This window comes from Crinia signifera, chromosome 3 (assembly GCF_055691185.1).
Source record: "Crinia signifera chromosome 3, ASM5569118v1, whole genome shotgun sequence".
Classification (NCBI taxonomy): Eukaryota; Metazoa; Chordata; class Amphibia; order Anura; family Myobatrachidae; genus Crinia; species Crinia signifera.
In genome coordinates, this window is record NC_139219.1 from 336,326,025 (window position 1) to 336,341,040 (window position 15,016).

Here is a 15,016-nt window from a genome sequence, read left to right on the forward strand (position 1 = left end):
ATACGGATATGTGGCCCTGTACGCTCCTATCCCTAATACCCGATCCCGTAACCTATACGTATATGTGGCCCCATATGCCCCTATCCCTAATACCCGATCCCGTAACCTATACGTATATGTGGCCCCATATGCCCCTATCCCTAATACCTGATCCCGTAACCTATACGTATATGTGGCCCCGTACGCCCCTATCCCTAATACCCGATCCCGTAACCTATACGTATATGTGGCCCCGTACGCTCCTATCCCTAATACCCGATCCAGTAACCTGTACGTATATGTGGCCCCGTACGCTCCTATCCCTAATACCCGATCCAGTAACCTATACGTATATGTGGCCCCGTACGCCCCTATCCCTAATACCCGATCCCGTAACCTATACGTATATGTGGCCCCGTACGCTCCTATCCCTAATACCCGATCCCGTAACCTATATGTATATGTGGCCCCGTACGCTCCTATCCCTAATACAGATCCAGTAACCTATACGTATATGTGGCCCCGTACGCTCCTATCCCTAATACCCGATCCCATAACCTATATGTATATGTGGCCCCGTACACCCCTATCCCTAATACCCGATCCAGTAACCTATACGTATATGTGGCCGCGTACGCCCCTATCCCTAATACCCGATCCCGTAACCTATATGTATATGTGGCCACGTATGCTCCTATCCCTAATACCCGATCCCGTAACCTGTATGTACATTACCATTCAAAAGTTTGGAGTCACCCAGACAATTTGCTGGTTTACAAATGAATATATAGTCAAGACATCTGCAAGGTTAGAAATAATGATTTTTATTTGACATAATAACTCTCCTTTTGCAGCAATTCCAGCATTGCAGACCGTTTGAAGAAATCTCACCCCACGCTTCCTGAAGCTCCTCCCACAAGTTGGATTGGCTTGATGGGCACTTCTTGTTTACCATACAGTCACGCTGCTCCTACAAGAGCCCAATGCAGATGAGATCTGGTGACTGCGCTGGCCACTCCATTACAGACAGAATACGTGTGCTTTAGGTCATTGTCCTGTTGGAGGAGGAAATTGGCTCCAATCACACGCTGTCCACAGGGTATGGCATTGCAAAATGGAGTGATGGCTTTCCTTATGCAAAATTCCTTTTACCTTGTACAAATCTTCCACTTTATCAGCACCAAAGCAGCCGCAGACCATCACATTATCACATGCTGACAGATGGCGTCAGGTGCTCTTCCAGCATCTGTTCACTTGTTCTGAGTCTCACAAATGTTCTTATGAACACCTCAAACTTCCATTCGTCTGTCCATAACACTTCTTCCAATCTTCCTCTGTCCAATGTCTGTGCTCTTTTGCCCATATTAATCTTTTCCTTATATTGGCCAATCTCAGTTATGGTTTTTTCTTTGCCACTCTGCCTAGAAGGCCACCATCCAGTCGCCTCTTCACTGTAGACACTGACATTTTGCGGGTACCATTTAATAAAGATGCCAGTTGAGGACCTGTGAGGTGTCTATTTATCAAACTAGATACTCTAATGTACTTGTCTTCTGGCTCAGTTGTAGACCGGTGCCTCCCACTTCGCTTTCTACTCTGCAGAGAGCCTGTTTGTGTCTGTCTGTCTGTTCTCTGAAGGGAGTAGTACACACCGTTGTAGGAAATGTTCAGTTTCTTGCCAATTTTTCCCATGGAATAGCCTTAATTTCTAAGAACAAGAATGGACTGTCAAGTTTCACATGAAAGTTCTCTGTTTTTGGCCATTTTGAGAGTATAATCGAACCCACAAATGTGATGCTTCAGATACTCAACTAGCTCAAGGCCAGTTATAGCTTCTCTAATGAGCAAAACCCGGTGTGAGGACAAGGGTTCTTCAATCATCCAGACACCGAGCGGATGAAACCAAAATAACAATTTACGTAATGCACACAACAATAATATACAGGAACAAGAGGCCAATGTAGCATAGAAACAATATGCAGGTAGCAGTCCAAACAGGCAGTCCTTGTAGCGTCACAGTTCCAAACCAATCCCACCCTGGATTGAAGCAAAAGCAGCGCCAAACTATCACTTATCCACAGAGCAGTGATAGCAGATTAGTCCTCCCAATTCCACAGGGATCCCCACCGCAACCCTATCACGTATTCCACACAGCGCCGTGATAGTGCCGGGAATCTGTATAAGTCCACACAGGAGAGTCGTTGAGCCCACCCAGGGCGGTTGATGCGTTCCACAAGATACCTAGGCAGAGTGATACCCCCTTGCCCAGGTTAGTGACTTGATTGAGGAGCTGACCTGCGAAAACTTCTGAATTCCCATCATGCTGTGCTTACCTGGGGGAATTGTACAGCTACCTGATTGGTGGGTTCAGGTATTAGGTCTCTCCCTACTACCTCCCACAGCTGTCACTCTCCTGCTGCCCACCTGCTGTGTCAGATGTCTGCTGGAGTCCAGAGAGGCACAAAGAGAAGGAACAATGACCTGGTAATTGGGTTAAGTCCGAGCATCCCCAGTGGAGGTGAGATGTTCCCACTGATATCTTCTATGTACATACCAGCTGACCTCGTACACAGACTGGCATATAACCCAGCAGCATGCCACTAGACACCTGTATGTACCAGGATTACAGCATAAGATATACAGGGTGATGTCATGGCTGGAGTCCTGTAAATGGACACGCACATGGGGAATAGTGACACACGCGGGGAACATTTATCGCTACACAGAATGAAATGCCATAATGACCGGGTTATCCTTAGCCTCATACACCCTGTCATAGCTGTGTTACATCACTGCACAAGGGTTTTCTCATCATCCATTAGTCTTCTAACGCTATTAGCAAACACAGTGTACCATGCACTGTAGAGATGGGTGCAGGAAATGGGCCTCTATACACCTGTATGTACATACTCCTTCATTACAGGTCTTCTTCACCTCTATACGTCTTCTTCATTATTATGATTTATTTATTAGCAGTTTCTTATATACTGCACACATCAGTCCCTGTCCCAGTGGAGCTTATTCATTCTAGGGTTCATTTGTTAGGAGCCAATTAGCCTACCAGTATATTTTTGGAATGTGGGAGGAAACCGGAGTACCCAGAGGGAAACCCACGCAAGTACGGGGAGAATAAACCAGACATATGCAGCTAGTGCAGTCAGTTACCACAGTAACAATGTATAGAGAATTTCTGATTAATTTAATGTTATCTTCATTGAAAAAAGCACACACGGCTTATCTTTAAAACATAAGGACATTTCTAAGTGATTGGGGACACCACCACACAGGAGCAGTATACTGGCTTCATCTGGTGGCGCTGGGGGATGTGTGCACCTACAGACAAGGAGATGATCGCGCCGTTTCCCATGCAGCGCCCCACTCAAATGAGCAATAGCCGACCCCCAACAGAGAACCCCACATATCTGCATCACATTTGCACATTTTATTTAGGCTGGGGTACCAGATACCTCAAAGACAATACAACTGAAGTATTACAGTTATTGGGGTGCGTTCGCCCAGGCTACACAAGCAGCCACTTATTAGATGGAGAGAAGGTCACCCTCGTCCGTACACAGGAGCTGCCTTTGTTGATATGGAAGGCCACCATAGTCTCTACCTCGGTGGAGCACTACTGACACCTACAGGAGTCTGTCATCTCCAGAAGACGTGCACAGACCCTGCTCAGAACACAGGAGCACAGCGGAGACTCCGTCCTACTGTATTACAGATCCTTTCCATGGAACCACCGAGCAGCCTAATCAGTCATCAGCGTGGTGGTTCCTCTCATGGACCCGTAAGTTGGACTTCTGGTGGAAGCTCTTGTCGCAGTGTTTGCACTTGTACGGCCTCTCCCCCGTGTGCGTTCTCTGGTGGTCCTTCAAGTTGGACTTCTTGCGGAAGTACTTCCCGCAGGTGGAACACTGGTACGGTTTCTCCCCGGTGTGAATGCGCTGGTGCCGGGCGAAACTGGAGTTGTCGCGGAAGCTCTTCTCGCACTCTGTGCACTTGTAGGGCCTCTCACCCGTGTGTGTCCGTAAGTGGATCTTGAGGTGGGAGCTCCGGATGAAGCTCTTCTCGCAGTCCGTGCACTTGTACGGCCTTTCCCCCGTGTGCGTCCTCATGTGGACTTGGAAGCTGGAGTTGTTGCAGAAGGTCTTCCCGCACACGCTGCAGATGATGAAGGTCTGCCCCCGCTGATGGAAGCTGATCGGGGCATCTTCTCCGAAGCCTTTAGTGAAAGCAGAGTACGGGTAGACCTCTTCTTCCTGGTGTGCTGCGGGGAAGGGCAGTTTTACACTGGTGAAGCTGGAGTCGCACTCTGCAAACACGCGCGGGTGGCGGGGGCCGTCTGTCTCTTTTGGGTCCATCTGCTTGTTCTGATCAGAGTCGTGTAACGCAGCAACAGGCTTTATCTGCCGGGCAATCCCTTTACGTCTCCGCGTCCTCTCTCTGCAGGCCGGCTCCAGGGTGTCGCGTCTGCTGGGGCTCTTGGTCAGCACTCTGGCTTTGATGGGTCTACACCCGGGGATGGTTCCTCTCGCTGGCAATAGAAAGATAAATTGGTTACTTTAAGGCCAAATAAATGAGGAAGCCAAAGTCCATAAGTATGAGGGGACTGGATGAACTATAATGTGTCCCTCCGGTATATGCAGAATAAATACAAGAGATATTATCAGGAGCGGTGTCTGATGCAGTTGTATTGTTATCGAATGATTTATGGGCGTAACCAACTGTATCTTTAAATTGACACATTACAAGAAACCGCTATATGTTTGTTTCACTCACTTATTGCCGTGAAGGAGGTTTGCTTTTACCATCAACTAAATCTACACTTGTAATGGTCCCCCAGAGGCTATTCGCTCACTAAAAAGTCAAATGTGTTGTTTTTTTTGTAAACACTTTAGGGGTAAAGGGTAACAGGATGAGAGATTTGGTAAGAGATCTCCAGCGGCAATCATTTACACTGCAAAATCAGTGATTGCCGCTTTATAAACACTGGAGATCTCTTACCAAATCTCTGACTTTCTGAATCTCTCATCCTACTAAATCTGCCTCTAGATGTCTCCTTTTTCTATTACTCCTCGGTCATTGTGATACACAGACGTCCCGGAGGTATAAGCCACAAATCAAGCACACTGTATATGCTGATTGAAAGGACACCGTTACAGAAGTAGAACATCCATCTCACACCGTAATTTGGGTATGCGCAGTCTCATCTGTAATATCCAAAAGAAACCTTTATATGTTTAACCACTTACATCACGTGGTGATTGAGATATGCCTTTTGCTATTAGGCGCTATCCTACACATATGGTGTAAGATTTTTTCCATTTTTGTTCACACGGAGTAAAATCAACAATACTACACACTGGTTGTCCATTTACTTTATTTTTCGGTATCGTGACTTTAGGACATTGCAGTTTTTCCACAAAAGGTTGACTGATGGTCCAGATGCCAACTTTAAAGAAACCCTTGGATTGAATCATTGACTTCTCACTGTGAGCTGGGGTACGGCCTCCCTCGTGCGTTTACTGTATTAAAGAGACCTTGATGTGTTTTCTGTTATATAACTTTTGGTGAGTGAGGTACCCACATCGCATCTCACTCTCTCCTTCACTTGGACACGTGTTCTATCTAAATAAAGCAACTCTACACGTTATATAACCTTATTTTCCACATACATGGACACATTGTTCGAGACTACGGAAGATTGAGAGGTATGAGAAGACAATGAAAGGAAACGCTACACGCCTATACATTGCCATACTTACCGCCCATAAATCATTCAATACAATTAATACAATACAGCTGCATCAGACAACGCACCTGATTATATCATTTGTATTTATTCTGCATGTACCGGAGGGACACAGTATCGGGGAAGTTCATCCGACGAGACAAGTCCACCCAATGCTTTACAGAAGCCATCTGGACTTCATTCTGTGTGTATAATTGATGACATCATGGGGAATAGCAATAGTGAGGCAACATTGCCAACAAAGGTCTTCTATACATCTCTGCTATTTCTCCTTCATCCACTAGGTGTCACTGGAGTTACACTGGGGAATAGAAGGCGACCACAGGGAGCATGGCCAACTCCTCCCCTTCTAGCAGGATTTTATCGCAGGATGGCCTCGTGCATACGTACAATGAGCCGTAAGCATGAGCAGTCATACGATCAGGTCTGAATAACCCCCTATGTCTCTGCACATTTTAATACAGAGAGAATAGTATTAACCGATATCATTTTCACTATGGCAGATTCCCTGTTTCCCGGGATGTCCACTCCGTGGCACTGCCCACCGCAGGCCAATAATTAACCGCTTGTCGTTCTCCCGGTCATGGATCCCAGCCCCAATATAGGAAGTGGCCAAATCACTGTGTGTGGTCCTTGGTTACGGGATTACTCCCCATTAGTACTAATGACAATAACCTGTAATGTCTCCCCTCCCAGGACATGCTCCGGACACCGCCCGGTACAGGAAACGTGTGTCATACGTGATGGTCCAGTGCTATGGGTGTGTGATACCAGCGCTTACCAGAGGCCTGTATGTCGGTCACGTCCTCCGACTCTCTCTTTACGGTAATACTGTATGGTGGTTCAGCCACTGGACCTAGAAGCGTAAGAGGAGGGGCTGTGACTGTAGCCCACCCGGAACACAAGGCTTATAGAATGTAAATAGGTCTGTGGAGGTTAGAGTGCAGGAGGCAGCTGGGGAGTGCAGGAGGCAGCAGGGGATGGGGAGTGCAGGAGGCAGCTGGGGAGTGCAGGAGGCAGGGGATGGGGAGTGCAGGAGGCAGGGGATGGGGAGTGCAGGAGGCAGGGGATGGGGAGTGCAGGAGGCAGAGGATGGGGAGTGCAGGAGGCAGCTGGGGAGTGCAGGAGGCAGCAGGGGATGGGGAGTGCAGGAGGCAGCAGGGGATGGGGAGTGCAGTAGGCAGCAGGGGATGGGGAGTGCAGGAGGCAGCAGGGGATGGGGAGTGCAGGAGGCAGCAGGGGATGGGGAGTGCAGGAGGCAGCAGGGGATGGGGAGTGCAGGAGGCAGCAGGGGATGGGGAGTGCAGGGGGCAGAGGAGGAGGCAGCAGGGGCTGGGGAGTGCAGGAGGCAGAGGGGAAGGCTGGAGAGTGCAGGAGGCAGAGGGGCAGGGGAGTGCAGGAGGCAGAGGAGGAGGCAGCAGGGGCTGGGGAGTGCAGGGGATGGGGAGTGCAGGAGGCAGAGATGCAGGCAGCAGAGGCTCTGGAGTGCAGGAGGCAGAGGGGCAGGCAGCAGAGGATGGGGAGTGCAGGAGGCAGCAGGGGATGGGGAGTGCAGGAGGCAGCAGGGGATGGGGAGTGCAGGAGGCAGCAGGGGATGGGGAGTGCAGGAGGCAGAGGAGGAGGCAGCAGGGGCTGGTGAGTGCAGGAGGCAGAGGGGAAGGCTGGAGAGTGCAGGAGGCAGAGGGGCAGGCAGCAAGGGGCAGGGGAGTGCAGGAGGCAGAGGAGGAGGCAGCAGGGGCTGGGGAGTGCAGGAGGCAGGGGATGGGGAGTGCAGGAGGCAGAGATGCAGGCAGCAGGGGCACTGGAGTGCAGGAGGCAGAGGGGCAGGCAGCAGGGGATGAGGAGTGCAGGAGGCAGGGGATGAGGAGTGCAGGAGGCAGAGATGAAGGCAGCAGGGGCTCTGGAGTGCAGGAGGCAGAGGGGGAGGCAGCAGGGGCTGGGGAGTGCAGGCAGCAGGGGCTGGGGAGTGCAGGAGGCAGGCAGCAAGGGGCTGGGGAGTGCAGGAGGCAGAGGGGGAGGCAGCAGGGGCTGGGGAGTGCAGGAGGCAGAGGGGCAGGCAGCAAGGGGCTGGGGAGTGCAGGAGGCAGAGGGGCAGGCAGCAAGGGGCTGGGGAGTGCAGGAGGCAGAGGGGCAGGCAGCTGGGGATGAGGAGTGCAGGCAGCAGGGGCTGGGGAGTGCAGGACAGGATCAGTCACATACCTGGGATTGGAAACTGGGCGTCCTGTTCCTGAGAAGTGCAGGGAGGGCCGACATCACACATATCTTCCTGCTTAATGTTCAGGAATAAATCCGCTATAAAAGGAGATACAGGAGAAAGAGTTTTGTATGTTATATCACTAGTACACAGGGGACGTGTGATGGTGGAACGTGCCGGCCGTCACTGGTAGAGACACAATGGGGGCTGTATGTGATGTCACTAGTACACAGGGGACGTGTGATGGTGGAACGTGCTGGCCGTCACTGGCAGACACAATGGGGGCTGTATGTGATGTCACTAGTACACAGGGGATGTGTGATGGTGGAACGTGCCGGCCGTCACTGGCAGAGACACAATGGGGGCTGTATGTGATGTCACTAGTACACAGAGGACGTGTGATGGTGGAACATGCTGCCCGTCATTGGCAGAGACACAATGGGGGCTGTATGTGATGTCACTAGTACATAGGGGACGTGTGATGGTGGAACGTGCCAGCCGTCACTGGCAGAGACACAATGGGGGCTGTATGTGATGTCACTAGTACACAGGGGACGTGTGATGGTGGAACGTGCCGGCCGTCACTGGCAGACACAATGGGGGCTGTATGTGATGTCACTAGTACACAGGGGACGTGTGATGGTGGAACGTGCTGGCCGTCACTGGCAGACACAATGGGGGCTGTATGTGATGTCACTAGTACACAGGGGACGTGTGATGGTGGAACGTGCCGGCCGTCACTGGCAGAGACACAATGGGGGCTGTATGTGATGTCACTAGTACACAGGGGGCGTGTGATGGTGGAACGTGCTGGCCGTCACTGGCAGAGACACAATGCGGGCTGTATGTGATGTCACTAGTACACAGGGGGCGTGTGATGGTGGAACGTGCTGGCCGTCACTGGTAGAGACACAATGGGGGCTGTATGTGATGTCACTAGTACACAGGGGACGTGTGATGGTGGAACATGCCGGCAGCCACTGGCAGAGACACAATGGGGGCTGTATGTGATGTCACTAGTACACAGGGGACGTGTGATGGTGGAACGTGCCGGCAGTCACTGGCAGAGACACAATGCGGGCTGTATGTGATGTCACTAGTACACAGGGGACGTGTGATGGTGGAACATGCCGGCCGTCACTGGCAGAGACACAATGGGGGCTGTATGTGATGTCACTAGTACACAGGGGACGTGTGATGGTGGAACGTGCTGGCCGTCACTGGCAGAGACACAATGGGGGCTGTATGTGATGTCACTAGTACACAGGGGGCGTGTGATGGTGGAACGTGCCAGCCGTCACTGGCAGAGACACAATGGGGGCTGTATGTGATGTCACTAGTACACAGGGAACGTGTGATGGTGGAACGTGCCGGCAGTCACTGGCAGAGACACAATGCGGGCTGTATGTGATGTCACTAGTACACAGGGGACGTGTGATGGTGGAACATGACGGCCGCCACTGGCAGAGACACAATGAGGGCTGTATGTGATGTCACTAGTACACAGGGGACGTGTGATGGTGGAACGTGCCGGCTGTCACTAGCAGACACAATGGGGGCTGTATGTGATGTCACTAGTACACAGGGAACGTGTGATGGTGGAACGTGCCGGCCGTCACTGGTAGAGACACAATGGGGGCTGTATGTGATGTCACTAGTACACAGGGGCGTGTGATGGTGGAACGTGCCGGCTGTCACTAGCAGACACAATGGGGGCTGTATGTGATGTCACTAGTACACAGGGGGCGTGTGATGGTGGAACGTGCCGGCTGTCACTGGCAGAGACACAATGCGGGCTGTATGTGATGTCACTAGTACACAGGGGGCGTGTGATGGTGGAACGTGCTAGCTGTCACTGGCAGAGACACAATGGGGGCTGTATGTGATGTCACTAGTACACAGGGGGCGTGTGATGGTGGAACGTGCCGGCTGTCACTGGCAGAGACACAATGGGGGCTGTATGTGATGTCACTAGTACACAGGGGACGTGTGATGGTGGAACGTGCCGGCTGTCACTGGCAGAGACACAATGGGGGCTGTATGTGATGTCACTAGTACACAGGGAACGTGTGATGGTGGAACGTGCCGGCCGTCACTGGTAGAGACACAATGGGGGCTGTATGTGATATCACTAGTACACAGGGGGCGTGTGATGGTGGAACGTGCTAGCTGTCACTGGCAGAGACAATGGGGGCTGTATGTGATGTCACTAGTACACAGGGGATATGTGATGGTGGAACATGCCGGCCGTCACTGGCAGAGACACAATGGGGGCTGTATGTGATGTCACTAGTACACAGGGGACGTGTGATGGTGGAACGTGCCGGCTGTCACTAGCAGACACAATAGCTTTCCCCTGCTTTACATCGCCACACAGTGAGCAAAACTCACAGCAGTACAGAGCGCTTACAGCTCACTCACCACTTTCTGTTTTTACGATCCTTGACACTTGTTTCGACTCTTCTGGCTCAGTGGATGTGGCCCCGGGTCCCTGGTAATTTATTCTCAGCATAATGTCTGGTCCAAACCCTGTAGTGAGAGGAGACGGATGAGCCTGAGGAAGGAATAGAGGGACGGAACAGGAAGCGGGTAGAGAGGATGGGGTGAGGCAGGTCAGGTCAACATCAAAGCAGTGGTACTATAGAGCCCCCGGGCCAGGGAAGGGTGTCACTGTGTGATTTCATCAGGGGCCCGAAGTGTGTGATCTCAGGGCCTCCCTCCGGCACATAACCCAGTGGTGCCTGAATACAGATTCCATTATATACTGAAGGCCTGTGTTCTGGTGCTAGAGAGAGGATGAGCGTAAGAGTGTAGGAGAGCAGGCCGTCAATGAGACATCTATGTTAGGAAATACCAACAGCCGCTACCTTCCTGGGAGTGACCACGTTTGCTGGGCTCATCCTCACTCATAATCCGGAAAAGGACCTCCGAGTTCTCAATACGGTACCCTGGGGAAAGGAACAGAACCACATGTAACAAGGGTGCGGGAATACCAACATGTCTCATTTCAATGCAATAGACTGGAATCTGACATGTAACAGATTGGAGGAGGTCTCTCCAGAGTACGGTGGCCTCCCCGGAGTCCCTCTCACAGCGCGGACCGCCACAGGCTTCACTAAGGTGACACAGCAGAGATTCTCCCACCTAGATCCTGCAGAACGTTGTGTATCTCGCGCATCACATTCCCGTACAGATTGCGCTGCCACTCCTCCAGGATATCCCACTCCTCCTCTGTGAACGATGCAGCCACATCGGTAAAGGACACCACGGCCTGGGGAGGGGAGACAAGCGCACTACTGAGACCAGAAAGCCAATAACCAGGACCTGAGCAATACTCTGCGGGAGGAGAACCGCGTTGTGGTTGCAGAATGACAATGCGATGTGAAGGGACTGAGCGCTTATCTGTATTAGCTGTCACATGGGGCACACGCCGCCTGGTAACCTACCCGCTCAGATACATTCATCTTCAGTTGCCTGATCGCTGCCGGACCCCACAGCCTCTTCTCTGACCTTTCAGGGTCAAGGTGCAGCAGGAAAGACAAAGCCAGGGCTGCAGATAGCACCACCTAGAGGACAAGGGGGGAACAGATGTTCTACAGTTAGCGGCCTGGAAACAAAGTTTGTTAATACAAAAACTGTCATGGCCACACGAGCGGCTAACCGCCTGTCAGGACCCCACACTACTCTACCAGGCTGGGGCCAGAAGTAGGAGAACCACATGCACCAGCATTACTGGCTGTCAGGACCCCACACTACTATACCAGGCTGGTGCCAGAAGTAGGAGAACCACAGGTACCAGCATTACTGGCAGTCAGGACCCCACACTACTATACCAGGCTGGTGCCAGAAGTAGGAGAACCACAGGTACCAGCATGCCCGGCTGTCAGGACCCCACACTACTATACCAGGCTGGGGCCAGAAGTAGGAGAACCACAGGTACCAGCATGCCCGCCCGTCAGGACACACACACTACTATACCAGTCTGAGCCCAGCGGTGGGAGAACCACAGGTACCAGCATGCCCGGCTGTCAGGACCCCGCACTACTATACCAGCCTGAGCCCAGCGGTGGGAGAAACACAGGTACCAGCATGCCCGGCTGTCAGGACCCCACACTACTATACCAGCCTGAGCCCAGCGGTGGGAGAACCACAGGTACCAGCATGCCCGGCTGTCAGGACCACACACTCCTATACCAGGCTGAGCCAAGCAGTAGGAGAACCACAGGTACCAGCATGCCCGGCATACCAGGCTGAGCCCATTGGTGGGAGAACCACAGGTACCAGCATTACCGCCTGTCAGGACCCCACACTACTATACCAGCCTGAGCCCAGCGGTGGGAGAACCACAGGTACCAGCATGCCCGGCTGTCAGGACCCCGCGCCACTATACCAGCCTGAGCCCAGCGGTGGGAGAACCACAGGTCCCAGCATGCCCGGCTGTCAGGACCACACACTCCTATACCAGCCTGAGCCCAGCGGTGGGAGAACCACAGGTCCCAGCATGCCCGGCTGTCAGGACCCCACACTACTATACCAGCCTGAGCCCAGCGGTGGGAGAACCACAGGTACCAGCATGCCCGGCTGTCAGGACCACACACCACTATACCAGCCTGAGCCCAGCTGTGGGGGAACCACAGGTACCAGCATGCCCGGCTGTCAGGACCACACACTACTATACCAGGCTGAGCCCAGCAGTAGGAGAACCACAGGTACCAGCATCCCCGGCTGTCAGGACCACATACCACTATACCAGCCTGAGCCCAGCGGTTGGAGAACCACAGGTGCCAGCATGCCCGGCTGTCAGGACCACATACCACTATACCAGCCTGAGCCCAGAGGTGGGAGAACCACAGGTACCAGCATGCCCGGCTGTCAGGACCACACACTCCTCCTATACCAGCCTGAGCCCAGCGGTGGGAGAACCACAGGTCCCAGCATGCCCGGCTGTCAGGACCCCGCACTACTATACCAGCCTGAGCCCAGCAGTGGGAGAACCACAGGTACCAGCATGCCTGGCTGTCAGGACCACACACTGCTATACCAGCCTGAGCCCAGCGGTGGGAGAACCACAGGTACCAGCATGCCCGGCTGTCAGGACCACATACCACTATACCAGCCTGAGCCCAGCGGTGGGAGAACCACAGGTACCAGCATGCCCGGCTGTCAGGACCCCACACTACTATACCAGCCTGAGCCCAGCGGTGGGAGAACCACAGGTCCCAGCATGCCCGGCTGTCAGGACCACACACTCCTATACCAGCCTGATCCCAGCAGTAGGAGAACCACAGGTCCCAGCATTACTGGCTGTCAGGACCCAACACTACTCTACCAGCCTGAGCCCAGCGGTGGGAGAACCACAGGTACCAGCATGCCCGGCTGGAGAGGAGCTGACGTCAGCCCCGGTCTCCCCCTCTCACCAGTCTCTGGTCTCCGCTTCTCCCCAGCAGTACAGGAGCCGCAGTGATTGCACTGCGCATGCGCCTGTAACTATCACCCGGCGGCGCATGCGTACTGTAACTATCACCCGGCGGCGCATGCGTACTGTAACTACCTCCGTGCACATGCGCTGTAGTATTCTACCCCAGCGACAGTGACCCGCGCATGCGCAGTGACTCGTGCACCTGGTGCCGCTGAAGAACGGTGCGATAGTGTCCCGCAGCGGCCCCTCCCGGCCCCCGTACCCGCCCTGTACCCCGCACACACCGTGGGCCGCCATGTTCTAGTAGCCAGGAGGCGAGTCATGTGATCTCTTAGCTCAGATCTGTCTGGATGACGTCATATTGCGTCATTCCTCTAAGCCATGACGTCACCAGAGGTGAGAATGTCTCCATGTAGTACTGTGCTGCCCTAGACCCAGGCTGACAGCGGTATTCGCTATACTACGGGTCTCGGTCACTGATACGGTTGTAGGGATGGCCATCGACCATCGATGATTCGAAATCATCGATGGCTAATGGCCGATGTCGAATATTTTTGCCATCGATGGGGGAGTACCAGATGGTTTCCCTCCATCGATGGAATAGCAAAACGATGTTTTGCGGCTTTTTTTTTCCCCCAAAGTGCTGGGACATGGAGCATAACTCCGCCCCCCGACACCCGCGAAGCCCCGCCCCCGTGTTTTGATTGGCCCACAAGCCAATCAATCAAACACAATGGATGACCATCGATATGTAAAAATATCGATAGTCATCCATTGCATAGTTAAGCACTATCGATGGCCAGTTGCCAAATTGCCATCGATAGCAAACATCGATGGCAATGGCAACGATGGCCATCCCTATACGGTTGTCACCTCACGCATCATCGATTCCTGGAGACCTCCCCCCCAAGCGAGTGGGTGGAGCTAATTCAGTAAGAGGGCGGAGCTGCTATCGCGACTTGTGATCAGACAGAAAAAATACCTTAAAACATGTGCTCCATCAGAGGTGGGGTGGGGGGCAGAGGGCTGGGATACCCCCACCCCCCTCCTGTGTGCGCCACTGGAGTATAGCTAAACCTCTGAAACCCGAAGAGTGGCATGGATGCACATTAGCCTTCATGACTGCCGCTCTGCCCTCCGACCTCACAATGCGGGGGTGGGGGAGCGGGTACACAGTACATCCAGCCTGTACGCATGCCCGCTTCCAGCACTGACCTCATAGGAATGCTGCCTGCACTGCGCGGCCTTGTTCTGTGTTTGCAGGGGGCGTGGCTTTCCTTCTTCCGCAGCAGAGCAGCCTCTCTTCCAAGCAGTGGGTTCTCTCTCGGCCAGTGGGAGGAGCTGCGCTGGGCAATGGGCATGCGCAGCAGGGTCCATTGACAGCGCACACACCTCACCCAGGCAGCGCCGCAGCTGGAGGCTGTCCAAGCTTTTCCAGTCACCCGGATTCCAGGAAAAGCCTCCTGGAGGGTTGCCACCAAATCCTGGAGAATGCCGGAAATCCGTCACTGGTCACTGTGGCTGATTACTGCAGGGTGCCACGCAGACATGGAACCTGTGTACTTCATACATGCCCCGCTCTGCTCCATACTTGTGCCGCTCTGCTCCATACATGTGCCGCTATGCTCTGTACATGTGCCGCTATGCTCTGTACATGTCCTGATTC

At 53.2% G+C, this 15,016-nt stretch overlaps 1 protein-coding gene across 4 annotated transcripts; it reads right to left on the reverse strand.

Moving 5' to 3' along the window:
- Positions 1-806: 806 nt before the first annotated feature.
- LOC146064926 (zinc finger protein 39-like) lies at positions 807-13,688 on the reverse strand. 4 transcript variants are annotated; one of them, XM_083178948.1, is made up of 8 exons: positions 13,635-13,688; positions 11,378-11,497; positions 11,076-11,202; positions 10,799-10,879; positions 10,353-10,460; positions 7,937-8,029; positions 6,519-6,593; positions 807-4,519 (listed from the first exon to the last, which is right to left on the reverse strand). In XM_083178948.1, exons 1-8 carry the CDS (start codon positions 13,671-13,673, stop codon positions 3,738-3,740), a joined length of 1,425 nt encoding a protein of 474 aa, XP_083035074.1. In that variant the 5' UTR covers positions 13,674-13,688; the 3' UTR covers positions 807-3,737. The 4 variants fall into 4 exon arrangements, with proteins under 4 accessions (XP_083035074.1, XP_083035073.1, XP_083035077.1 ...); XM_083178947.1 differs by lacking the exon at positions 13,635-13,688 and adding an exon at positions 13,349-13,453; XM_083178951.1 differs by lacking the exon at positions 13,635-13,688 and adding an exon at positions 13,261-13,335.
- Positions 13,689-15,016: the final 1,328 nt, after the last annotated feature.

Coding starts and splice junctions, on each gene's coding strand:
- LOC146064926 (XM_083178947.1), bottom strand. CDS start 13,408: ATGCGCAGTGCAATCACTGCGGCTCCTGTACTGCTGGGGAGAAGCGGA. Junction 11,203..11,377: donor AGATGAATGTATCTGAGCGG/GTAGGTTACCAG, acceptor TCCCCTCCCCAG/GCCGTGGTGTCCTTTACCGA. Junction 10,880..11,075: donor CAACGTTCTGCAGGATCTAG/GTGGGAGAATCT, acceptor TCCTTTCCCCAG/GGTACCGTATTGAGAACTCG.